This window comes from Papaver somniferum, chromosome 5, assembly GCF_003573695.1.
Source record: "Papaver somniferum cultivar HN1 chromosome 5, ASM357369v1, whole genome shotgun sequence".
Taxonomy (NCBI): domain Eukaryota; kingdom Viridiplantae; phylum Streptophyta; class Magnoliopsida; order Ranunculales; family Papaveraceae; genus Papaver; species Papaver somniferum.
In genome coordinates, this window is record NC_039362.1 from 122,250,899 (window position 1) to 122,278,394 (window position 27,496).

Consider the following 27,496-nt stretch of genomic DNA (forward strand, 5'->3'; position numbering starts at 1 on the left):
ACTGACACGAACGATCAGCTGAAACTCTATCAAGAGGAATTCAGCCCTGACACTGCTGTTATGACTCCAAGCTTCTCTTGAAACTATCAGGAGGAATTTAGATCGGTTTTTTATCTTCACAAATGATATGAGTGGGAATACCTGTGAATCTGTGATACTTAGAAACAGCAAAGGCATGCCCTTACATGTACCTACGGGTCCTGCTGAAGCATGAAGTAAGCCGTAGGAGGCAAACAAACCAAAGGAACCCATGAATCAAAGCATGGACCCTTGCTAAACACAGATGGTATTATGGTAATATGCTAGACTCCGGGCTGGTAATCTCGTCAGAATACTTTCAATCGTCAGAATACTTTGAATCAGCCCCTGTTCTGCTGCTGCTGCTCCTCCTCTCCTTAAAAAATTTACATGTGATTTCCAACATTGAATCCGGTCAGTTAAAGCATTATATAGTGGTGAATTACTATTTTACCCCCACTATCACCCATTCCTTAAAACATCATTTCTCACTTCTCAGTTCTCAGTTGTATTTGATGGTCTTTAGTTTGAGCGGGAATTAAGAAGAAAAGGATAGGGCATTCGCCCCAATTCAACTCGTTTTCGAGTTTACACAGATTGAAATGACCAGAACTTGATATGAACGCCGGATTGCGTCGTTCAGCTGTTGAGTTCCTCATCGTCTCATCTCTGGTTAATACCCTAATCTCTATCTTTCTTTCTTTCTTTCTTTCTTTCTTTCTTTCTTTCTTAGTGTTTGTCCCTTTTTATTATGTTTCTGATTTTTTGATTTATTATAATTGCAGCAACTTGGCGTTACTCCAGTTGTGAAATACACCGCTTTATCAATCTTTGTTGAACGCTTTTTACCATCTATCAAAAATAATAACAGGTTTTATCACACAACTAAGAATTTCATCATGTTGATTTCGTTCTTTGTGGCCTCATGTAGATACGTTACATCAATAATCTATAAATCTGGTAGTTGATTTTATTTTTTTAATGATTTTTATAGAAATCTAAACTTGTGAATGAAATGAAATGAAGTAGTCCCACAAGGACCAATAGAATTGACCTAGAAGTAATTCAGGATGAGATACTGAACATGTCAGCTGTGTATGGACCGATACCCAATGGATATGATATCCTAGCATTTTATGCTTGGCTAGGGTATGTGTGAATTGTTTGGTACAGTCAGGGAATTGAAGGAAAGAATTTGGTTATAACACTTAAATCGACTATTACGTATTATATTGCAATTGCATAGGAAATTCTGATCAGTCTAAATGGAGTCCTTGGACCAGTAACTAGGAATGGGGTTGTTTAGTACACCATGGCAGTATGTTGCCCTGAAATGATAAAATGTGCTGACGAATTTATAGTTAGGGTGGAAAGTGGAAAACAAATATTTTCTTCCATTTGGATTTCATGCAACTTGTTTACTTCTTCCAGCCATGTTATCACTGTTGTCCTTGCTGCATAATTAGTTTTCTTAGTACTAAACTATGTGGGGGTGTTATATCTAGGTCTTTACGGAAGAAGCATGGCGATAACTGGCTTTTGCAGCCTTTGAGACAATGCAACTTGCAATTACTTGCTCTCGTTTCAGTTTGGGTGTCGAGTAAAGTAAGTCTTGAGCTTCATCAGAACCATTTGCTGTCCTCTTTTGTTTTGTTCTTTTATTTTGTTAAAACTATTTTTTGTTCGTTGAAATAGATACATGATACTAGGCCTCTTTCTGTACAAAGTTTGAAGTCTTTGGGAGATGTAGCTATAAAGGAACAACACTATACTACACGAGATTTCCTTGAAGCAGTGAGTAAATTACCTTCTCTATGCTAATATGTTGATTTCCGTTTCCTTTTCGGTAATTACGGGTTACTAATGAGAACGGTTGTATACTGCAGGAGGTGGTTTTATTGCAGGTAAATCTCGTTAATAAAGAAATTTGCAGTCTGTTGAGAAAGAGCTCTCTTATATTACTTGAGCTCATCGTAGCATCTCCAGGTGCTTGATTTCGAGATTGGTGCATCGAATGTTGCTTATGTCTTCTTAGAAGACTTTCTAATTCGGTTGAGGTAAGTTCTACATGCATCCAGATACTAACTAGTGTAATTGGTCAAACTGCATGTTTCGATGGTACCTTGGTTCAAGATTTGTTTTTTCTTGGAATGTTTCGCAAGTCTGTGTTTGTCTTGTTGAAGGTTGTGGTTTGTATTGTAATATCTCAGTTGTTTATCTATCAGAATATTTGGTCAAAACAAGATCTTACCCTGGTGATTGATTCACTTTTTTTTCTTCGTGTCGCCTAATTCAGGAAACTGGCGCGGGTAGGAGATCTTGTAAAACTCGAAGCATGTATGGACATAATGGATGTTCTATATGAAACAGAAGAGACATCAGTTCTGTATAATTCTCCCGATTTTCTTGCTGCAGCTATTCTGGCATGTCTCTTTGTTATCTTAGCAATTAATACCCCCTTTAGTGCTATTGTTCCCCATGTCCCTTTATGTGGCTTTGGTTAAACCTTACTATTCGTCACATTTTTTTTATTCAGGTCGCCTCATACGTTATAACTGTTCCTAAGCAAGAGCATGAGTTTCCTCTTCTTTCTTGGGGTAATATTCCGCACATAAGTTTTCTGTTTCTTATTACCTTACCCACCCTGTTTGTTAGTTATTTCTAATTTTATTTACATGATAAAGATACAGCCCGTTATCATCATTATGTATATAAAAGTGTCAATGTCATTAGGGGTCAGTTGCATTTTTCCCAGACACGAACAGTGCTTGAGAATTGGTTATGGTTTACAAATTTCTTTATTAGCAGATATACCATCCTTCATCAAAAGAGCCAGGACAATATACCCAGACCTAAGTACCAAATGGGCGAAACTATGAACCTGCGGTGCCAGTCAATTGAACTGTAAGCATAAATGTAAGAGTACTTAAGAGTGAAGAAAGGCCACTAAGTAAGAAACGGAAACAAACTTACGTAGTATTTCTTACGTAATTTTTAAATGTAACTCTGCCTGGTGTCCTTTATACCAGCATGATAGACCATTTTAGCCATCTGATCAATTGGTGCGAGCTTATCACACCTCTGATCATAATGACTCGTTTTATCATTCTTGCAGTGAAGTTTGTAAGCTCTTTCAAAGAAGAAGATACATTCGAACTGGTAAGAACCATTCTCCAACATGTACTGAAGCAGACAACACAGGAGACCTGACAACTACGAGAGGGTAAACGTTAATACAAAACTCTCCAGACACAGTCAATATTAGCTATCCATTTGAAAAAGAAAAAAGATCCGCTGAATATTAAAATGTTGTAATACAAACTACTAGTCATCCCATTGTGTAAAGACTATATATAAAAGTAAACCAGAAAACATTGTATATCCCAATTCCAAATCATATTCATGACCATTTCCAGGTTCTGTTACATTTTTTTGCCCAAATCAAGATGTTGATACGTCTCATTAGGAAGACTAACGAAACGTGGCAATATCCCATGTCACATTACAGCCTTGCAGGAATCTTTACAGCTACTGCTAGTAGCTTCCTCATCTTTAGTGATTTAACACGCAATACTTCCTGGCTTTGCTAAAGTTCTTTCCTGCATCACTCGAAATTTACCTAGCTCCGGGGACAAAGCCAGATAGAAACAAGCGGGGGTCAGCTGCTTCCACATGCCTATTCCTGTATTCCTTGTTTGCCCTGCAAATTAATTCACTTCTTGGCTTAATAGAAGAACACTTCCTTTGAAAGTCCAACAAAAATTGACTTATGCCATTACATCAACCGCCTCAGAGTATTGAAGACGACCTGCACGGCTGCACTACAGAAGTAGCGATCACGCAAATTTTTGTTTGGTGCCCAGTTGCAGAATATTAAACAATTTGTTTAAATTAATAAAAAAATAAAAATAAATAGAAACCGGAACGAAGATGAGAGTATGTGGCGGTTTGATTTTGGGGTAGGACAACAAATCTGACACATGACTTGATAGTTTTCCTTTGGCCCCAAGGTTTGTGTATTTCCCCCACAAATATAATAGAATTCCCTTCATCAAATCTCTCCTCAGCCCTCTTCTCAGTGCTCTCCTCACACCAAAAATAAGGGTGAGAGAAAGAAAAAAACCCAGAAAAAAACAGAACACACTGTATAGAAGCTTCCAACAAGGAGGAGGAAGAGGAAGAGGAAGAGGATAGCACTTAAACGATCAAATCTCTTTGATAATCTCTCTTCTATCTCTCTCTTAATTTTATCTTATTATCAGGTACTACTTGAAAACCCTAATTTCATTGATTTAGATTTAGGGTTTTTTTGTTGTTTTTGGGTGAGTCCCTCTCTTTTCAAAAGATAATAATGAGCTTTCAAGTACGTAATGATAATCGAAGAGAGGGATCGAGAATTCCTGTTCGTAATAGTAATAATAATCGTCAAACATGGATTCCTAGAGGTGGAGCTGTAATTGGTAGTGGTGGCGGTGGTGGTGGTGCAGGAGGATCTGGTAGTAGTGCTATACTGGAAACTCCACCGCCGCCACCATCATCATCGTATTTTAATAATTCGATTCCAAATGGGGGAAGATACGGTGGGAATTTTAATAATAATTATAATGGCAATCCGACTGGTGGAGGAGGATATGGTGGTAGTGGGAGTTCTTATTACAATGTTAATAACTCAGTTCCAAGTGGGGGAGGATATGGTGGTGGTGGGGGTGGGAATTCTTATCACAATGAAAGTCGGTCTAGAGGAAATTTCACTCATCAACATCATCAAAGAAGTAATGTGTCAAGACCAGTTAATAATCCTAGGAAAGAGAAGGTTGAGAAACCAGCTCAGGTGTCAAAAAGTTTGAATTCTAATCTTCCTCAGCTTGTTCAAGAAATTCAAGACAAACTTACTAAAGGGACAGTTGAGTGTATGATTTGTTATGATATGGTTAGAAGGTCTGCTCCAATTTGGTCTTGTTCTAGTTGTTACTCCATTTTTCATATGAATTGTATTAAGAAGTGGGCGAGAGCTCCTACTTCTGTTGATTTATCAGCTGAGAAGAACCAAGGGTTGAATTGGAGGTGCCCGGGTTGTCAGTCTGTACAACTTCTTACTTCCAAGGAAATTCGATATCTCTGTTTCTGTGGAAAGAGACCAGACCCTCCTTCTGATTTGTATCTCACACCGCATTCATGTGGTGAACACTGTGGAAAGCCGCTGGAGAAGCAGCTGCAGAATGGGGATGATGAAGATCGCTGTCCACATGCTTGTGTTTTGCAATGTCACCCAGGTCCTTGTCCTCCTTGTAAGGCATTTGCTCCTGCTCGAAAATGCCCTTGTGGGAAAAAAATGATTACAACTAGGTGCTCTGATCGGAAATCTGTGCTTACTTGCGGTCAGCTTTGCCATAAGGTTCTTGAGTGCGGGCGTCATCACTGCAACAAAATTTGCCATACAGGACCTTGTGAAAGTTGTGAGGTTCCAATGGATGCTTCTTGTTTCTGCAAGAAGAAAAAGGAGGTTGTCCTCTGTGGAGAAATGTCCGTGAAAGGTGAGCTGATTGGTGGAGGTGGTGTTTTCTCGTGTAACTCAATTTGTTCGAAAACCCTTGTTTGCGGTAATCATACTTGTGGAGAGGTCTGTCATCCAGGGCAATGCGGAGAATGTGAACTAATGCCAGGAAACATCAAGAGCTGTCCCTGCGGGAAAACACTATTGCAGAAGGAAAGGGTGAGTTGTTTGAGTCCGATTCCAACTTGCTCTAACACCTGTGACAAGACCCTACCCTGTCAGATTCACAGATGTAAGGAGACGTGTCATGTTGGAGTTTGTTCACCTTGTGTGGTTACTGTTAACCAAAAATGTCGATGTGGGTCTTCTTCACGTTTCGCTGAATGCTACAAAAAGGAGAAGGATACATTTACCTGTGAGAAGTCTTGTGGGAGGAAGAAGAACTGTGGAAGGCATAGATGCAGTGAGAGGTGTTGCCCACTTTCGAATTCTAACACCAGATACTCTGGTGATTGGGATCCACATTTGTGCTCAATGATTTGCGGGAAAAAGCTAAGATGTGGGCAGCATTCTTGTGAATCTCTTTGTCATAGCGGTCATTGTCCACCATGTCTCGAGACAATCTTCACTGATCTGACCTGTGCATGTGGTAAGACTTCGATCCCACCCCCGCAGCCTTGTGGAACACCGGCTCCATCATGTCAGCAGCTTTGTTCGGTTCCTCAGCCTTGCGGCCATGCCTCCACTCATGGCTGCCATTTTGGGGATTGCCCACCTTGTTCATTTCCCGTGGCAAAGGAATGCATTGGCGGACACGTTATTCTTCGAAATATTCCTTGTGGCTCGAAAGAAATTCGTTGCAATCAACTTTGTGGAAAAACTCGACAATGTGGAATGCATGCTTGCAGTAGAACATGTCACCCGCCTCCATGTGATACTTCCTGCACGTCTACTTCTGGTTCAAGATCAACTTGTGGCCAGGTTTGTGGTGCTCCGAGGAGAGATTGCAAGCATACATGTACCTCTTCATGTCACCCTTCATCTCCTTGTCCTGAACGTAGATGTGAGTTTCCAGTGACGATCACATGTTTGTGTGGTCGGATTAGTGCTACGGTTCCTTGTGATGCTGGTGGTAACACTGGTGGGTTTGCCAGCGATACAGTATTTGAGGCTCAGCTAATTCACAAGTTACCAGTTCCGCTGAAGCCTGTGGAAGCAAACGGCAACAAAGTTCCTCTTGGACAAAGAAAGCTAGTGTGTGATGATGAATGTGTAAAGATGGAGCGACAGAGGAAACTTGCTGATGCTTTTAAAGTTCCTCTCCTGAATTTGGAAGCCCTTCATCTAGGTGACCAGTCTGTCATCTCTGAGCAGCTTCAAGACTTATTTAGGCGAGAACCCAAGTGGGTTTTGTCTATAGAGGAGCGATGCAAGTTTTTGGTGCTTGGCAAGGGTAAAGGGAATACCTCAAATGGTCTCAGGGTTCATGTTTTCTGTGCAATGGTCAAGGAAAAGAGAGATGCAGTAAGGCAAATTGCAGGGAGATGGAAGCTATCAGTCCATTCAGCAGGGTGGGAGCCTAAACGTTTTCTGATTGTTCACGTGACCACAAAATCCAAAGCCCCTGCCCGAATACTTGGTGTTAAGGGTTCGTCTGTACCTCTCACCGCCTCAAATCCACCTGCTTTTGATCCTTTGGTAGATATGGATCAAAGGCTTGTTGTGGCTCTTTTAGATTTACCCAGGGAATCTAACGTGAATGCGTTGGTCCTGAGATTTGGTGGTGAATGCGAATTGGTCTGGTTGGATGAGTTTAACGCATTGGCAATATTTAGTGATCCAGGTCGTGCAGCTACTGCTCTGCGAAGATTAGATCATGGGTCTGCGTACCATGGTGCTGCTGTAGTTATTGCACCAACAGTAACTAATGTGTGGGGAACTTCCAAGGAGGTAGGATCTGCAGGGGCTCCAAAGGCCAACTCATGGAAGAAAGCAGTTGTGCAGGAAGCCTCGTGGGGAGAAGATTCGTGGGGTGTTGATCAGAATTGGATCAACAATCCAGCGGATGTCCAGAACGCGGTTTGGAGAGGAATGGAAACTCCAATTACGGCATCGATAAACCGGTATGACGTTCTTGACCAAGATTCTGTCTCAAAATCATCTGCAGTATTATCATCTGGTGGAGTTGAGAGAAGACCTGGTAATTATCAGATAGGAAGTTCTTCTACCTCTACAGAACCGAAGCAGGAAGCAATGGCAGGAGATAAGAGTGATAAAGAAGTGGTTGCTGAAGTAGTTGATGACTGGGAGGAAGCTTGTGAATGATTGAGTGGAGAAAGCAAATGCAGGAAGAGGGAAATGTGCTCTTGTTGTTTTTTTATTGTTGCCTTTTGTTTTGTTTTTTTTGGGAAAAGCAATACGTTCCAAAGATACACGATCATTGAATCGATACATACTAGACTTGTTCACTAGTGTCAAAATTAAACCTCGTTACAACATTCGATGAAGTTCCATTTTGTTCCTAATTTTGAATTTTATCTTTTTTGCTGAGTTTACTGTTTTCTTCTTCATTTTTGCTGGGTTTACTGTTTTTCTCTCATTAAGCAGCTTATAAGTGATTGTTCTGCTTGTGTCAAAATTACTCCGAAGGCACCAAGCTAATCTCAGCCTTCCTTTTGCAGGGGAGCTTCTGTTTTCAGCTTATAAGGCTGGCTCTAATGGGATCCAACATTCAAGATTCTGACTGTAGAAGTGTCGTTCTTTGACGCACTGTTTTCTTGACTCCCAGAGAGTGCTTCGTTTTGCTTGGATCCAAGATGGAAGTAATCCAGACACACGCTTTGAAACTGCGTATCAAAAAAGCATCACACGCCGTTCCTAAATGCGTACCAGCGAATATTCTACAGAAATATTCTTCCGCACGCCGTTCACCTAAAAGAACCCAAATAGTCAAAATCCTAAGTTGACATTCCATTTTTTCAAATCAATTCAAAAATTACCCTACTACTCCATAACAACGTAATCAAGTATTGACATTCAATAAGATCGAAATCTATCCTTTGTAACTAAATTCAAAAACCCAAAATCAACAAAATCAATCAAAAATAAAATTTCATACCTTGTGTTGATTTGTTGATGAAATCTCCCAAAAATATCACCAATAGATTCCCCACGGCTTCTAGAACAAACCCTTGAAAGATTTTAGCTCATTAAACATTAAAGCATCTTGAATCAACCCATGGGAAGTGAGGTTCTACGGGTTTAGGTTGAAGAAGAAGGGAGAAAGAAAGAAAAGAGAAGGAGTGCGGTTTCTGTATGGTTTAGGGTTCTCTAGGACACGCACTTTGAAACTGCGTGTTGACCGGTCAACACGGTCAAAACGCTGTTAGGAACGACGCATTTGAGTTTTCTTATGATACGATGTTAGAAACGGCGTGCCGCGCAGGTTCAAAAGGCGTATCTACTAGGAATCTCGGATCCCCATTGTGCCCGTGCGTTGTGTTTTGGTGACGTGGATCCGGTGATAATCTTGAATCTTGGCATACCATTAGGGCCAGCCTAAGTGATTAAATGCAGTGTTCAACTCTTAGTTTGTGTTAACGCTGTTGTCGATATTGATCTCCCATGAAGTAACATGTTATGAACAGAAATCAGATAGTTAAATGTTCTAAGATCTCTCGTTCTTATCCAGAGAAAAGTAAGTGAAAAAAAGTCAACTTCGGTCAACTTAGTCAAACTTTAATTCCTGTCCATTCTTTCTCCAATTTCTGTTATTACTCTTCATCTTATTTGATTGTATCATAACTGTGTTCTTAATTTTTTTTTTCTTTTCGACATCTTTAACCTTTTTCCATTCTTATCACCTGAAAATCTAACCCTAATTTTAATCGTATCTTTCGAATAATTGGGTTTTGCTATCATATTTTGGTTGTTTTATTCTGTTTCTTTTGCCGTTATTAATGTGGTTTTTGTTTCCTTCTGTTCTTTTTTCAACCGTGGTGTATGCAGTATTGAAGTCATGTTGTCTGTATCAGTGGCTACAACAATGTCTCTCATCTTCAGTTGGCTTAAATTCAATTGGTTAGAGGTCTGTTGGCTAATCTTATATGCAGTGGTGCATCATAATTATCATTACATTCCTGATCACAATAACTACTTGGTACTTTAAGATTGGATATGCAACCTTTAATTACCTGTATCATATTCCATATACAAACTTCTCAACACTCGATGATATTATATATTACTCACCTTCTCAAACTTCAACAATTTTCAATTCTTATCATAGACACATGATTCTCATCCTTACACCTACCTATTGTTATTATCAGTTCTTATCCTCAGTTTCTATGAATACTTGCACAACCTTTGTTTTTCTCTTATCCTTTCAGTTTTCTTCTCTAAATCTTACCTTTAAATATCATTCGATGTCTGATAATATAAACAACATATCTCAACATATGGTATTTCACTAGGAAATATTCCTGCTAGAGCTATAGTTGTGACTCACTCAACTAATGCCTACCTCAAGGAATTAAAGATTGGAAAATCTCTTTGGCAAGTAAACTGTTTGCGTCTGGTATTAAGTTATACATCATTCGATGTCTGATAATATAAACATCATCTCTCAACATATGGTATTTGACTAGGAAATATTCCTGCTAGAGCTAGAGTTGTGACTCACTCAACTACTGCTCTACCTTAAGAAATTAAAGATTGGAAAATCTGTTTGGCAGGTAAACTATTTGTGTCTGGTATTAAGTTATGGCAAGATGCGGAGAAATCTGCTAGATTTGTTTGGCCTCATTTGAAACGCAATATCAATGGCTGATACTGGTAAGATCACTGGAACCCAATACATATGCTATTAAATTCTATACTACTGAGGATAAAAATGTAATTTTATTTGGAGGTGCTTGGAATTTTGATGGACACCTTATAGTTCTTAGATATTGGCATCCCTCTTTTCCATATCAACATCTTAACTTTGATACCTCACCATTCTGGCTTGAGTACAAATATCTCCTTCATGAGTTCACTTACCCAGAGGTTTTAAGACTTTCTGGAGATATGGTTGATGAAACGATTGTTGTCGAACCAAATGGAATTCATCCTACAACTTCAACAAAGTTTAGAGCTATGATAATGATGAATGTTAACACTCATATGACTAAAGTTATTCATGCTGCTAATGCTGCGGGTGTTCTCGTTGGGTGAGTTTCCTTTTTGAAAAACAACCTTACAAATTGTGTCCAGAATGTAGAGTTCTGAATCATGATATTGGTTTATGCAATGACAGGAAGACAAGGCGTATAAATATGGAAAGCACTATAAGACATTTTGGCCCTGTTGTTGAACCAGTGATCTTACCAATCCGAAATCCACAAGAGCTTGTTGATTTGTTTATGCAGCATGGTCATTAGAGAAAATCCAATCTTCAAGAACTGGATACATCTGATCTTGGTCCTTTAGATGGTATGCTCTTATCATATTTCACGGGTACTGATGCTCAATCTAACTTTTCGATTGCACTCGCTGACAGAGTAATTCCTCATCCAAATTCAGCTATCATAAGTGCTACTAATAATTCTGTTTCCGCATACATTTTTTTGTCGAAAGAGATGTTGTAACATGGACTCGATGGTTCTCTCTGATGAGGAAACTGACCAAGCTTCTACAAGTCATCAAGCATCAACTAGTCAACCAGATAATGCTAATTCAATGTGAATTTTGAGCCAACATCTTCGAACATTGTTGCTAGAGATCAACCTCTTGATCATAATCTCACGCTTGACAGACAATAGGTACATTTTCAAAACTTTCCTACTATTTTACATTTCTTTTACAACCTGTCTTTTATCTTTCTTCTTGTGTATTGGTTAACTTTTTTGTTCTCAAAAATGAAACTTTTTTCCTAGAACTGTTAGGGTTTTGGTAATCCATCCACTAGGGATTATTTAGCTTTTTACATTTCTCATTATAACTCTGATTTTTTTTTCTTCTCTCGGAAACCAAAACTCAAAACTCTAATATGCATTTTTATTTAGAACAATTTAAGTATCCTAATGTTTGTTATGCTCCTTGTGTTGGTTTTTTTGGCGGTATTGCCATAGCTTGGAAACTTGGTATTGACTTAGAAATCATGCATACTACTAGACATACAATTCATGCCATCTTCCATACTCATAATCATCGTGAATATATCCTTATTTCTTTTATGTATGGTGCTCATGACCTGAATGAAAACAATGAATAGTGGGATTATTTGGTGAAAATGCAACCTCAAGTGGATCTGCCTTGGGTTTTAATTGGTGATTTAAATTTTACCTTGAATGATTCTGAAACTCATAGTTTTCGAACTAGTCATAATCATCACTCTAGTCATATTAGGTATGTTATTCAACAACTAGGTTTAGTAGACATCGGATTTTATGGTTCTGCAACAACTTGGTCCAACCACAGAGCAAATACTAATTACAGTGCAGTTCATCTTGATAGAACTTTAGTTAATGTCAGGTGGATAAATAGTTACTGTACTGCTTTTCTGCAACATATTCCTTTAGTAGCTTATGATCATTAAACGATTTTGTTATCAACTTCCACTGAAGTTACTCGTAGAGATTCTCCTTTTAGTTTATACAGATGTTGGTTTTCACAGAATTCTTGTACTGAAACAATTAACCAGAGTTGGTCTCAATCCTTTTTAGGATCACCCTCTTATCAATTTTACTCAAAACTTAACCATACTATACATAATCTTCAACTCTGGAAGAAATTTTCTTTTGGAAATATTGAATCTCTTTATCAACAGCTTAATCATTAATGTTATAATATGAATATCCCAACTTCTGATCCAAGAATTTCTACTTTAACTCATTCTCTTGAAAAATGGTTATCTATTCAGAAAGACTTTTACATGCAAAAAGCTAGAGCTTAGTCCCATGATATGTTTGTATTTTCATTCTCATGCTAACTATAACAAGAAGAAGAATCACATATCTGCAGTTTAAGACTCTTTTGGTATTTGGTATTTACATGCAAAAAGCTAGAGCTTAGTCCCATGATATGTTCGTATTTTCATCCTCGTGCTAACTATAACAAGAAGAAGAATCACATGTCTGCAGTTTAAGACTATTTGATATTCTTTCTCGACTTGGTTTGCATCAGGATTGGATTCAACTTGTGAAGCAATGCATTAGTACAACCAGTATTTCGCTTCTCATAAATGGATGTCCTTCGGAAGCTTTTACTCTCACTGTGGAATTAGACAAGGTGATCCTTTATCACCCTAATTTTTTCTCATTGTAATGGATTATCTATCTAGGATTATCCAAACTCAAATCATCCAACGTAATATGAAAGGTATTAAAGTAGCGAAAAATTATCCTGAGGTGAGTCATCTATTCTTCCCAGATGATATTTTACTTTTTCTTGAAGGTTTACTGCATCAGTTTAGTTGTGCTTCTGTTCAAGTAGTTAATCTTCATAAGTCCACTATATTTTTCAGCAAGAATGTTTCTCCTTCTGTCAGAATTCGATTATCTAACATTCTTCAAATGAAAACAATGAGACTAGGTGAAAAATACCTATGTATTCCCTTGCTTATGCACATGTCAAGAACTGAAAACTGCAAACCTATCCTGGATCATATGAATGATAAGATACAAGGATGTAATAGTAAGATAATCAATCAGGCTGGTAAGACTACTTAGCTTAACTCAGTTTTAAGTATTATGAGTTCTTACCACATGCAAGTTCTTAAATTTCCAGATTTTACTATTCGTTAGATGGACCATCTTCAGAGAAACTATGGTGGAACAGTTCACCTCATCATCATAACAAACATTTCATTTCTTGTAACAAAATGAGGTTAACTAAAAAAGACTAGGAGGTTTGGGTCTTAAAAACTTAACCTTTTACAATTCAGTAATGCTTGTTAAACTTGCCTCAAATTTAATCCATAATACTTCTACTGATGTGGTTAAATTGTTAAAGAGTAAGTATTTTCGTTTCCATGATCTTAAACATGAACCTCCTCCAATCACTAAGAACTCGAGCTGAATTTAGCAGAGCATCACTTATGGATTACAAATAATTCATCAATTTTCTAAGTGGCAGGTGGGTACTGGAATATATGGATCACTGGATTTCTTGTGAATCTTCGGCACTGTATAAGTTGGATGATCTTTCTACCAATGACATTCAATGGGTCAGTTGATTAATGCAGACCAATCACAATATGTTTCATTATTACATCAACTTTTTACTACTCATCATGTACATTCAATCTTAACCATTCCTCTTAATATACAACAAGAAGACACTTTAGTTTGGCCTCTTACTTCTACTGGTACATTCACTACAACCTATAATTACAATCACTTGTACAGTATACATTCACCTTCTATACCTTCTTCTCTTAGTACATATTTTTGGTTAAAATTCTGGAAACTCAAGAGGACTTATACATATGTTGTGTGATACTAATCATATTGAGGATGCCATCCACTTATTCTTCAACTGTCATTTTGCAATATAGAATACATGTCTACCACAACATTATAATCATCTTCAACAGTATCTCAATCTGCATGACTGGTTTGCCTCTTGGATTTCTCCAGCTTCTGCTATTAATTTTTCATCAGACAATCCTTCCATTCATGCAATCACTACAATTATGAACCTTGGGCACTTCTTGAAGCTAAACAATATGGATAAAAGGTTTGTAAGAAATACTTCAATATTTCTTAAGTCAGAAGTGCCCATTGCATAGCTTCAAGAAGTGCCCAAGTTGAAGCTATGCAATGGGCACTAAGTCATAATTTGGATAAAGTTATCTTTGAGCCAGATTGTAAAAGTTTAATTATGTGTATACAACAAGATTTGGTTCTCCCTCCTTGGCAGTCATCTTCTTTGTTAAATAAGTGTGCTAAGATATATAAACAGTAGTGTAACTGGACCTGTAATTATGTTCCAAAGGTGTATAATAAAGCGGCAGATTGTTTAGCCAAATCTGTCTGTAACTTTGTAACGAAGGATAATGGTGGCATCATCATCCTGATATACTCAATGAAAAACTGGCTACTGATGTATCTTTATCTATCTATCATATAATAACTAGCACTTAACCCGTGCCATAACGGCACGAGATGTTTTTTAATACGATATTGTTCACATTTGTCTTGCTTCGTTTTTTCGTGGGTAATAATTTTGATATTCAAATAGGTTTTTCCAGAAAAATAATGGGTTACCTAATCTTTTTATTTTACTTAAGTATGTTATTTCAATTTATTATCTGGGTGGAGTAATAATGTTGTCCCAACATGAAAATTTAAAAACAAAAATAGATATTTTCTCCATTTACTATTCCATCCCACCGTAATTTAAAATTTCAAAAAGAATGGATCATCTAACAATACTTATACCTAAATTGCCAATCCAACTCCATGACGTTTATGAATACATGGGTTCCGAAATTATTGATAACTGAGGCTCTACGGAGTGAAGCAAAAGCCCATAATATTTTCCCTATTATAGTCAAAAACTATTATTTATTTTTTTGCAAATGTGAGAGTTATAAAAATGAAGAACCCTTGGCTATTGGAAGGCTGAGATATACATGTGTGAGACGAAAAAAAATAAACTTATAAAAGTAAATCAAAACATGTGTAAGATTCTTCCTCAATCATATTGATAACATAAAATTGAAGAAATTTGTGGATAAAAAAATGTCACATCAACTATGCTAAGTAGTTGTTAGAGCACTGCTCGGTCGAACTCGCAAGCGTTGCTATCTCAAGATTGTTATCAAGTTTAGTTGCCAAAACTATAAGTGTTGATTTCTAGTCTACTTATATTTAAGTCTCGGATTAAGATAGAAAGTGTAGTTGAGCTTTAGAATTCACGACGTTCATCGATTGAAGACGAAGAACTACTAAGGAGAGATTGTGGAACTTCATCAACAAAAGGTATGTGGAGACTTGAACTCATATATCACTCAAAAGTATATCTACTCTATCTCCTATTTTGAGACAAAATTCGTATAGCTATATAGACTTCATTTATACACATTTGATATTTCGAGCTGCGTTTAACTCGCTTACATATTTTTCGAAATATGTGTTGGTAAGCTTTCGCTTTAACCAAGTTCATCTTATATTCTTGACAAAAGTCAAAAGATGATCATGTGAAAATCGCCTGGTAACATCTTACATGATTTGTGTGAGACAGTCATTTGATGTAGACTTGGAATGTTTTGTATTGATCATTAGATCACTTGAAAATTGCTTTGAAGCTAATACTTTGTGTGAGACATCTATTCCCGTCTTCCAAGAATGTTTCAATGGTTGAAATGAGAGTTTAAAACAATTGGATTTAAGTATAGTGTGCGTGCTTGCATATATGTAATCCATGTCCGGGAACCATGGTATGCATACCCGTATGCGTACTTGTTGGTTTGAGAAGTCTGGGTACCTGGTATGCAAACCGGTACGCTACTGGCGTAAGGTTCAGGTCCGAGAATTTCTGCTGAGTTTGGATGGTATGCATACCAGTTCGCGTACTGGCGAAACCAAAACTTAGTCCGAACATTTAGGTATGCATACCCTTATGCATACCTAAGTGGATGATGTTCTAAAATCGGTTTGTTCATGAACTAATACATTTATATAATAAGGAATGCAATCTTTTGCAAACCGTGGCTATAATGTTCATGACTTGATTCGAGTGAATCAAAATCGATTTTGCTTCACTTGTATCTTGTATACTTCTATGAGTATAAACAATTGAACAACTCTAGAACTAGTTTCATTTGAGTCATTTGAACTAGTTATGGTTATGATGAATATGGTTGATATGAAAGTGTTCATATGGCTAACTTCGGTTAACTATTATTGAGCCAACAAGGTGTACACGTTTAGGTACAGTTACTCATATATAAATGAAAGTACATTTCATTTGTGTGTAACAAGTTAAGTTCAATCTAACGTTTGAAAGATATTAGCTTGAGTCAAATTAGGTTTTCATCTAATGGTGAATATTGAATGCTTTTTTACCAAGGTAACATTGATTGCAAACCCTGATTTGAAGATTATATAAAGGAGAAATCTAGCAACTAAAAAACCTAATCCCCACACCTCTTGTGTGATACTAGTTGCGACTAGAGTCGATTCTCCTTTAACCTTAGGTTTTTCATGAAACCCTGTAGGTTAGCGACTTAAAGACTTCATTGGGATTGTGAAGCCAGACCCAACTATTATATATGTAGTTGTGTGATCTGATCTTGTGGTTACTATCGTGATTAAGTACTATCTTCTTTAAGATTGGCTCGAGATTTAATCTCCGATAGGCAAAATAAAAAGTAGTCATAAAAATCTTTGTCTCATCGTTTGTGATTCCACAATATCTTGTTTCGATGCCATACGATTAAGCTTATTGTGAGATGATTGATATTACTAGGTTGTTCTTCGGGAATGTAAGTCCGGTGTATCAATTGGTTCATGCTCACCTTGATTTATGAAAAGGCGAAACAAAACACATAGGTTTACCTGTGGGAAACAGATTTATCTATACAATAGACTTTTCTGTGTGTGACAGATTTGCTTATCAAGTCTTCGACTTTGGGTCATAACAACTCTTAGTTGTGGGTGAGATCATCTAAGGGAATCAAGTGCGTAGAGTCCTGCCGGGATTCAGAGACGTAAGGAGCACAAATGTACCTTAATCAGTGTGAGATTGGTTAGGGCTCAACTACATTCCAACCCAAAGTTAACTTGGAGTAGGCTAGTGTCTGTAGCGGCTGAATACAGTGTGGTGTTCAAATCTGGACTAGGTCCCGGGGTTTTTCTGCATTTGCGGTTTCCTCGTTAACAAAATTTTTGGTGTCTGTGTTATTTGTTTTCCGCATTATATTTTGTTATATAATAGAAATATCACAGGTTGTGCGTAAGTTCAATCAATCGGGAATCCAACCTTTGGTTGTTGATTAAATTGATTGACACTTGGATATTGGTTTTTGATACCATCCAAGTTATTTTTTATATTCAATCGGGTTCGTAATTTCTTATTTGTTTATTGCGGATTGAGTTAAAAAATAGAGATATAACTCTTTGATATACTTTTCTCAAGATTGAGTCTGATTGTCTAGTTGATTCTCTTGAAAGTATATTGGAGTTAGTCCATACAGATTGCTAAGAGAAATATTGGGTGTGGTTTTTGTACCCCGCTTTTTCAATTAGTATCAGAGCTGTAAAACACGTTTAAGAACTCATAAGTCTGTGTTTGTAAGCGATCCGACTCTATGGACAGAAGAGCTATCTCTATAAACGCACCGTCAGTCTTCGATGGCTCAAACTACTTATGGTGGAAAATTGCCATGCGTGCATTTCTTCAGCCGCGTGATTTTCAATCACGGGTTTATGTTGTTAATGGCTACCATCCTCTAATGGTTACAGTAGATGGTGTCTCTATTGCAAAGGATATTGGTAGATATGAACCTAACGAGATTCTCGCTTCAAAGCAAAATTCTAATGGTTTAAATGCTATCTTATATGCCATTACCCAGATCTTCAGCACCATGTAACTACGTGCACTCGGTCTAAAGATGCGTGGGATATCTTAGAAACTGTATTTGAAGGGAATACCTGTGAAAAAGAAGCTAGGCTTCAAAACCTAAATTCTGATTGGGAAAACCTTCGTATGGCAGATGAAGATTCATTTGACGAGTTTAATCACAAAGTGACTGAAATTATTAATGCATCTTTTCCGTTGGGTAAGACTATTTCTGAAAAGGATATTGTGATGAAAATTCTCAGATCATTGCCAACCAAATACGATTCTAAGAAACATGTCATCATTGAAGGAAATAACCTTGATACTCTATCCAGAAATTCTCTGGTAGGAAAGCTAAAGATTTTTTATCTTGAAATAAGTAAAACAAAAAAACTTCGAATGAGTTGCAATTCCGTTGCTACATCTGATGTAAGTTCTCTGTGTCCAAAATTGATTGATTTAAAGGATGAGAATTGCTTTAATTCTACTCTTTCACTGTGTGTAAAACAGTTAAAGAAAACTCTTAGGAGAAGAAAAAGAAGGTCTCGTAAAAAATCTTCCTCGATCAATAAAATTGATAAGAAAGTTCACAAAAACTATGATGATGGAACTTCTTCCATGTGCTACAAATGTGGTCATCACATTTCTGGTGTTCCCGATAAGAAAACAAGTGAGATAACCAAAGCATGGATGTCAACTCTTGACTACTATCCCGAGGAAGAAGTATGTGGAAGTGCTATCACTTATTTTGATGATAATCACCCTTGTTCTTCCGACAACTCTGATTATTCCATGATAAACAATCAAATTTCTCCAGAAGAAAAATTCGATCTCCTGACCGAACATCTCTACTTAATTAAGAGAAAATTTCAACTGGAAAAGGAAGTCTGGATTAAAAGGATTGAAAATCTGGAATGTCAACTGAAAACACTAAGATAAGAAAATGCGACTTCTTGCATTTGTGATGCTATGAAGAAAGATCGATACTCTTCGATAAGTTCTAGTAAACCAAATCAGCATACTATTCCTGTGATTTTTCCGTGTTCCAATCTCTCTCATGATGAGAAAGACATGGTTAAATCCACTGCTTATCATGAGCTTTCCTTGAATAAAAATCAGGATTACCTAGAAACGGATAGCACAAAGGTTTTTCAGTTCTTGCTTAATTATTGTTTAGGAAACTTCTTATGAGAATTTATTCTTGTGTTTGCCTATGTAATTGGTGATCCAATGATCATGATCATTTTGTATTATATGATTTGGTATCATCCTCGAAATATTTGTTACCCATCTTTGTTGATCGTGTCAAAAACAACCAACTATATTTTGCACAGTACAATGTTACCCGTCATGTAATTTTTTTTATTTTTATTATTATTTTTGATTCAAAAAGAAAAAACCAATACCACCACCATTAACGGTTTTTCAGTTCTTTCTTAATTATCCCTTGTTGGTTTTTTCTTTTTGAATCAAAAATAATAATAAAAAAAATTACATGACGGGTAACATTGTATTGTGCAAAATATAGTTGGTTGTTTTTGACACGATCAACAAAGATGGGTAACAAATATTTCGAGGATGATACCAAATCATATAATACAAAATTATCATGATCATTGGATCACCACTTACATAGGCAAACACAAGAAGAATTAAGCAAGAACTAAAAAACCGTTGATTATTATGAGGTAATTGATATGATATAAAATTAATAAATCATTTATTATGAGAAATTAATGAGACACAAATTAATAAAACACTTATGTTAATATTTAAGTTGAACAAACCATGACCGTTGATTTATCTTCTCTCTAGACAAATCTGGACCACCACTTACATAGGCAAACTTAGCCAAACTGTGTTATGTATTCTTGAAAGATATTTCAAATAAAATAATTTTTTTATTGTTTTCTAGTTAGCCTATTTTAATTACATTACACATCCTATGTGTTTTCTGATGATGATGTCAATTGTAAACTGCATTCTTGCTTAGCCATGGAGGCTCCTGGTGCCTTACTGTGGTAGACCTTTAACCCCTGGATTTTGTGGTGTCTCGTGTTCTCAAGCAAATATAATGACTTGTCCCTTGCATTACTACAAATGGGAACATCAAAATCATGGTGATTATGATGAGTGCAACTTCATCTACAACAGGTTTTCCAATGCTGCAAAAAAAGATTCTCACACAGCCTCTCGATGCAGCAAGAAGAATTCACACACGAATTTGATAAGTTCATCGCACAAATTTCTCATGACAGTGACTAAATTTAACCTACATTTAATTTAATTACAACCCAAAGTAAACAACCTAAATATTTACACACCTAATTTACGTGGGTAAACAAAACCTATCTTAATCATCTTGTGTGTTCTTCTTTCTTAAAAATTAGAATTTTGCTTATCCCTGTGTTTCAAGCACATGGATATCAAAAAGAAAAAAAAAAAAAAAAAAAATTCTGACCACGTATATTTCCGCTTCTTATATTGATCCAGTCCTTTTTTAGGGTTCCATTAATATTTTGGTTGTTGCCATTGTTGTTCTTAACTTTGAATACGATTAACTATATCTAGAGTTTTGTTAGCCCAAAACCTGTAAAGCTAGAATTAAACAAAAATAGCTTGATATCAAGATAAATTGGATTGAGATTATGAATAATGGGGTGATATATCCATAAATAATAAAGTATAAAGAAATGCTTACGAGAGATCAATAATTAATTTGGGTAATCAAACTCTTAGAATTTTAAGATGTTTTAGTTCATCCATTAATGTCAATTATAAAGAAAAAAAAGTGAAAAGCAGGGATGAAGATAGACGTGAGTTTTGTTTACTCATGTAAATAAGGTCTATAAAGTTTTAGACTTGTAACTTGGGTTGTATTTAACTTAAATGTAGATTGTATTTAGTCATTGCCTTTCTCATTTATCAAACACAACTAACAACCTTTATTACCCTTATTACTTCCAAAACAAAGATACATGGGGGGCGAATTTGCCGAGTTGACTCAGAATTCTAACTTCATCTTTTATTTTATCTTTTAGACCAATTTCTAAACTAAAATTCTCTTACTTTACCTCTCTAATCAGTTTAATATCACTAGTTCTTTAAGATCTTTTTTTTTTTAATATTTTCGATAGATTTTCCAATCTATTTGTGAGTCTCTTGATATTATGTTTCATTAATCTCTTTTCTTCCTAATGTGTTTGCAGTTAGTGTTATCCCAAATGAGGTTTACCTTGTTTTCTGTTGTGATTCATGCGATTGCAAAAGTTGCTATGAAGCTTTTTGAAGCTATTGTGTGTTCGCATATTGTTAAGCTAGATTTTCTGGAGATGTTCCATACCGAGTTGCTACAACAATTCAGCGGTTTAGGAAAGGTCCCGCCTCAGTGAAATTCAAAATTCAAAATGTTCGTTACAAACAGAAATCATTAATTCGTCCCGTAATTATCGGTCTTCTTTATAGCTGTGAACTTACCTTTACTGAACAAAATTTCCTTCTGAAGTATTATACTCAGTCAATCATATTTTCTCCAAATAAAAATACTCGGATGAATATCTTTCTCAATTCAAGTCAATCCCAAAATTTTCTAGGGTTGAGACCTTATAAAGGATCTTTTCTATGTTTTATATCTCATAGTTTTAATAATTATCAAGTATTTCAAAAGGCAAGCTCAATCCAGTCTTAGACTTGGCAAAAAAGTTTATGCAAGCTGCTCTAGAGCTTGGTGATGTTGAAGAATTGGAGTATCATGAATCTGACAATACTGATGATAAAGAAGAGGAAAGTGAGGAAATCAGTTTGGTTGGTGAAAAAGTGGGGCACAACAACCTCACCCAAAAATTCGCTTAGCAATCTGTATGGACTAACTCCAATATACTTTCAGGAGAATCAACTAGACCATCAGACTCAATCTTAATAAAAAATATATCAAGGAGTTATATCTCAATTTCTCGATTCAATACTTACTCAAGCAAATAGAAATCTGCGAGTCTAATTGAATACAAGAGAAATTAACTTGAACGGTACCAAATACCAATGTTCAAGGATCAATCAATTTCAATCAACAACCAAAGGTCGGATTTACCAATTGATTGATTCAACGAACAACCTGTGATATTTCAATTATATAACAAAATATAATGCGGAAAAGAAATAACACAGACACCAGAAGTTTTGTTAACGAGGAAACCGCAAATGCAGAAAAACCCCGGGACCTAGTCCAGATTGAACACACACTGTATTAAGCCGCTACAGATACTAGCCTACTACAAACTAACTTCGGTATGGATTGTAGTTGAACCCCAATCAATTTCACATTGATCCAAGGTACAGTTGCCTCCTTACGTCTCTGATCCCAGCAGGATACTACGCACTTGATTCCCTTAGGTGATCTCACCCACAACTAAGAGTTGCTACCCAAAGTCGAAGACTTTAATAAAAAAATCTATATCACACAGAAAAGTCTACAGGAATAGATAAATCTGTCTCCCACAGAAATACCTACGAGTTTTGTTCCGTCGTTTGATAAATCAAGGTGAACATGAACCAATTGATATACAAGACTTATATCCCCTAAGAACAGCCTAGAAATATCAATCACCTCACAATAATCTTAATCGACTAGCGAAACAAGATATTGTGGAATCAAAAACGATGAGACAAATATGTTTGTGACTACTTTTCTGTCTTGCCTATCGGAGAAATTAATCTCAAGCCAATCTTACGATTATACTCAATCAAGATAGAAACAACAAGATCAGATCACGCAGCTAGAAAGAAAATAGTTGGGTATGGCTTCACAATCCCAATGAAGTCTTCAAGTCATTAACCTACAGGGTCTCGGTAGAAACCTAAGGTTAAAGGAGAATCGACTCTAGCTTAGAGGATTTGAAATAGAGGTTATTCACACACTATTTTTCATCAAAGCGATTTTCAAGATATTGAAATAATCAACATGACTTTCGTCACTTGTAAAGATGAGTTTGACTAAAGGGAAAGCATACCAACACATATTTCGAGAAATAGATAAGCGAGATAAACTCGGCTCGAAATAGCAAATGTGTACAATCGAAGTCTATATAGAAATACGACTTTTGTCTCAAGATAAGAGATAAAGTAGATAGACTTTTTGAGTGATAGATAAGTTCAAGTCTCCACATAACTTTTACTAGATGAAGTTCCAGCAGTTCCTTGAGTAGTTCTTCGTCTTTGCATGATGAACGCCGTGGAGTTTAGAGCTCAACTACACTTTCTATCCTAGTGCGAGACTTAGCTATAAGCAAACTAGAAATCAAGACTTATAGTTTTGGCAACTAAACTTGACAAACAAGCTTGAGATAGCAACTCTTGCGAGTTCGACCGACCAGTGCTCTAACAATCTCCCCCTTTGTCAATTTTAGTGACAAAACTATCAATACATATGGAATACAAAATAAATAAACTTTGTAGCTTCTCTTCCACATGCATGATCTCCTTGGTTCTTCAACATTACTCGAAATCTTTGTCACTTCCAAGTACTCTAATGATTCCAAAGATATCCAATGCAACATCATCGTTGTTGAAGATCCGTATCCATAACAATGAGAAAAAAAAACTCTCAATCATTGTTACACAGTGTCATAGTATTATTACACAACATCAAAGTTCAATTGTATCACAACTTCGACAACAATACTATGGTGATACGTATCACTCCCCTTTAGTCAATACTCCATCTCACATGGAAACCACTCTCCTTACATAATGATCCGAAAACCATATGTATTTGTAGTGTGAACTACACATTAATTCTCCCCCTTTTTGTCAATAAAATTGGCAAAGGTACGAAAACTAGTGGGATCCTAATGAAATTTCCGTAGAGACACTTCATGACCAAAAGAAAGCACATATCAACTTTTTAGATGCAATCATGTAGCCGAAACTAAATGCATTCATCAAGGAGTTTATAAAGATACAAGATAACCCCTACAATATTCCGCAGCCGCACTCCCCACAAAGATTTGGCAATTAAGCACAAGTTCAATTAAGAACTCCCCCCCATAAAATGTCATTCCCAAAAGAACAACAAGAGCGACCTTACTTTCACAAGAAAAGAAGGATTTATTTGGACAACAACAAATCACATAAGAATATGAATTTATATAAAAAAAACTCAATTAAATTAACCACAAGAAAACCCATGATTAACTTAATCGGAAATGCTCAACATAAGAGAACTTACGGAGCCACACACTATATACATAAAAAATATGGATCAGGGAAGATCAATACTGCGGAATAAACAAAGATTAATTCTATCTTCCATCACTATTTGCACAATGACATACAATAGACTTAATATTTGTAAACAAAAGCTCATCCTTTCTTCCGTCAATATTTGCACAATGACATAAAAGGCTTAACTTTTGTTTGTCAAAAGTTCATTTAATCTTTTATCAATACTTGCATATCGACATGAAAGACTTAACTTTTGACAATGTATGGGACAATCACAGTTCACAGACGCAAACACACATATCCCATAACAAATTACAATATATAAAGCCATAAAGATTGATACTAAAAAATCATCTTCCAAATAAACTTTAGAATTTAAACAAATAAATCTAAAAACATTGAAGATGAAAATCTTTGGACATAGCTATTGTAATCACAATAATGTCTATTCCAAACTCTAGTTATTCTTCTTAAAAACACAAGAATAAAATTCTCATAAGAAGTTTTTCTAGATATTGATACATCTGAAAAATTCTTTATCGTCCCCGAACTCCTTGTTGTCAACAGCGATAGGAACATATGGTTCATGAAGAATGAGTCAATTCCAACAAACCTTCTAGGCTGAAGATGTCGAACCAGGGCCTTCTGAATCTCAAGAGTTCTCAAAACAAAAGCCTTTATTTGCTGAATCTCCTTTCTTGTCTCCTTTAACTCTTCAAGAATATCAGAAAGCTTCTGAGAATTTGAAGGAACAACTCTTTGCTTCCTCACATTCCTTCTTTGTCTTTTCAAAGTTGGAGGTATCAGAGATTTTTTTTCCCTTCATAATTGATGGTTTAACAATCATATTAACATCTTTTCCATCAGAAGACAGATGCTTGGAGTATCCATATGCGTACGAGTTTGTGAGAGGAAATCACAAAATAAGCTAACAGTATTTGGTTAAAAAGAGTTTTAGGAAGGAAAAAGATATGTAGGGTTACGAAACCTTTAAACACACAGGTTCCTGTACACACAACTCTCAACCCTATAAAAGGCAGAATTGTCCATTTTAACCCTCTTTTATTGATTAATTAGGGAAGTCCTTTCCAATATCAATTAGATTTGAAAAGTGGCATGAATTCCAGACTTTAAAATTCTCTCAGAGAAAAAACAATCAAAAGAAAATCAAAACAACTAATTTTTTTTTCCTTAAAGCCTGAGGTATGCAAAATCTTGTCTCTTATAATCAGGCATATGAGACAAGATGCACTAACCAACACAATTTAAGTTGTGCTGGGATGAACAATAATATGTCCACCATATCCCTTTCGATTGGAATTCATAGAACCATGTTTCTCATAGTTTTTATACCATAACTTTTCCCATGGTCTTGTCTTATCCTTGTAAACTAACTTCTTTGACGAAGATAAAATCTTACATACCTCTGCGGTCTTTTGAACAAGTTTAAGCTTGTTTGCTAATCGATTTGCTCTTCGTTGAAGTTTGTTGACATGTCTCAATTTGTGTTTGTGCTTGAAACCCTTTGACAGTTCATGGCCCTTGAGCGAACAATATGAGCATGTCAACCTGGAATATGACTCAGGTATCCGAGATGTGCAAGCTGCTAGACACATAATTGAACCTGAAAAATTAGACAGAGAGTTTCCAAAGGAAAGGAAAACTTTTTCTTCCAGATTGGTTGAGTTTTCTACTGAAAGAATATCAAGATTGATGTACAATTATCAGAATCGATATTTTCACAAAGAAGTGCAATACTTGATTTTTCGTCTTCATTAGAATCATAGTTGTCAGACATTTCATCAAGAGTTGCAGCAAAACCTTTGTTCCCAGTGTATTTCTTTCGATTTGGACACTCATTTGAAAAATGAACAAAACCTTTACACTTAAAGCACTTAGGCATATCCTCGTCATCAGTTTCATCAATATCCCTGTTTTTAATAGGAACACGATTATGGGGTTTATCTGATGACTTGGATTTTTCTCTAGAGAACCGTTTACTTCTCTTCAAAAGAAGGTCCCTAAACTGTCTTGTGATCAACGAGACTGACTTGTCAAGATCTTCATCTGATGAATCAGCCTCAGAAAGATCATCTTTAGAGATGCAAACACTTTTACGTTTGTCACGTAATTTAATGTTCTTTTGTGCTTTGAAAGCAACATCCTTTCCAGATTTGGATGTATGCTCATGATCAAAGATCTTTAACTTCCAAACCAGAGTATTTCTGGAAAGCGTTTCGAGATTATTTCCTTCAACGATGGAATGCTTCTTAGAATCGTATCTAGATGGCAGGGATCTGAGAATCTTCATCACAATATCCTTTTCAGGAATAGTCTTACCCAATGCAAAAGATAGATTAACAATTTCAGACACTTTGTGATTAAATTCATCAAATGAATCTTCATCTGCCATACGAAGGTTTTTTCAATCAGAATTTAGGTTTTGAAGCCTAGATTCTTTTTCACAGGTATTCCCTTAAAATACGGAATATCCCAGACATCTTTAGACTTTGTGCACGTAGTCACATGATGCTGAAGGTATGGGGTAATGGCATGTATGATAGCATTTAAGCCGTCAGAATTTCGCTTTGCAGCAAGGATTTCTTCTGGACTATATCTACCAATATTCTTTGGTATAGATACATCGCCTTCTGTATTAACCGGGGGATCATAGCCATTAACAACATGTACCCATTTTTGAAAATCACGAGCTTGAAGAAAAGCACGCATAGCGATTTTCCACCACAAGTAGTTTGAGCCACCGAAGACTGGTGGTACGTTTATGGAGATAAAATTTCTGTCCATAGAGTCAGATCGCTACAAACACAGACTTATGAGGTCTTTAAACGTGTTTGCCTGCTCTTATACAAATTGAAAAAGTGGGGCACAACAACCTCACCCAAAAATTCGCTTAGCAATCTGTATGGACTAACTCCAATATACTTTCAGGAGAATCAACTAGACCATCAGACTCAATCTTAATAAAAAATATATCAAGGAGTTATATCTCAATTTCTCGATTCAATACTTACTCAAGCAAATAGAAATCTGCGAGTCTAATTGAATACAAGAGAAATTAACTTGAACGGTACCAAATACCAATGTTCAAGGATCAATCAATTTCAATCAACAACCAAAGGTCGGATTTACCAATTGATTGATTCAACGAACAACCTGTGATATTTCAATTATATAACAAAATATAATGCGGAAAAG

General features: G+C 36.2%; 3 protein-coding genes across 16 annotated transcripts; all 3 read left to right on the forward strand.

Moving 5' to 3' along the window:
* The first annotated feature begins 424 nt into the window (after positions 1–424).
* Positions 425–3,445, forward strand: LOC113282547 (cyclin-J18-like). 10 transcript variants are annotated; one of them, XR_003327006.1, is made up of 10 exons: positions 425–690; positions 804–889; positions 1,524–1,623; positions 1,714–1,812; positions 1,905–1,922; positions 1,996–2,075; positions 2,315–2,441; positions 2,555–2,615; positions 2,824–2,968; positions 3,134–3,271. XR_003327006.1 is itself a non-coding variant. In XM_026531579.1 (10 exons), exons 1-9 carry the CDS (start codon positions 637–639, stop codon positions 2,895–2,897), a joined length of 696 nt encoding a protein of 231 aa, XP_026387364.1. In that variant the 5' UTR covers positions 425–636; the 3' UTR covers positions 2,898–2,934; positions 3,134–3,445. The 10 variants fall into 10 exon arrangements, 8 of the variants coding, with proteins under 8 accessions (XP_026387364.1, XP_026387362.1, XP_026387367.1 ...); XR_003327007.1 differs by having other exon boundaries at positions 2,827–2,968; XM_026531579.1 differs by having other exon boundaries at positions 2,827–2,934; positions 3,134–3,445.
* A 624-nt stretch (positions 3,446–4,069) lies between these two features.
* LOC113282549 (NF-X1-type zinc finger protein NFXL1-like) lies at positions 4,070–8,062 on the forward strand. Its single transcript, XM_026531583.1, has one exon. It carries the CDS (start codon positions 4,370–4,372, stop codon positions 7,835–7,837), a length of 3,468 nt encoding a protein of 1,155 aa, XP_026387368.1. The 5' UTR covers positions 4,070–4,369; the 3' UTR covers positions 7,838–8,062.
* A 1,008-nt stretch (positions 8,063–9,070) lies between these two features.
* LOC113282550 lies at positions 9,071–14,629 on the forward strand. Of its 5 annotated transcripts, none has more exons than XR_003327010.1 (6): positions 9,071–9,209; positions 9,521–9,599; positions 10,249–10,725; positions 10,812–10,987; positions 11,132–11,316; positions 12,680–12,962. XR_003327010.1 is itself a non-coding variant. In XM_026531584.1 (4 exons), the coding sequence occupies exons 2-4, from the start codon at positions 10,336–10,338 to the stop codon at positions 10,933–10,935; spliced, it is 303 nt and encodes a 100-aa protein (XP_026387369.1). In that variant the 5' UTR covers positions 9,318–9,599; positions 10,249–10,335; the 3' UTR covers positions 10,936–11,124. The 5 variants fall into 5 exon arrangements, 1 of the variants encoding a protein (XP_026387369.1); XR_003327011.1 differs by lacking the exon at positions 9,071–9,209 and adding an exon at positions 13,631–14,629 and having other exon boundaries at positions 9,318–9,599; positions 12,680–12,784; XR_003327009.1 differs by lacking the exon at positions 9,071–9,209 and having other exon boundaries at positions 9,318–9,599.
* The last annotated feature ends 12,867 nt before the right edge of the window (positions 14,630–27,496 follow it).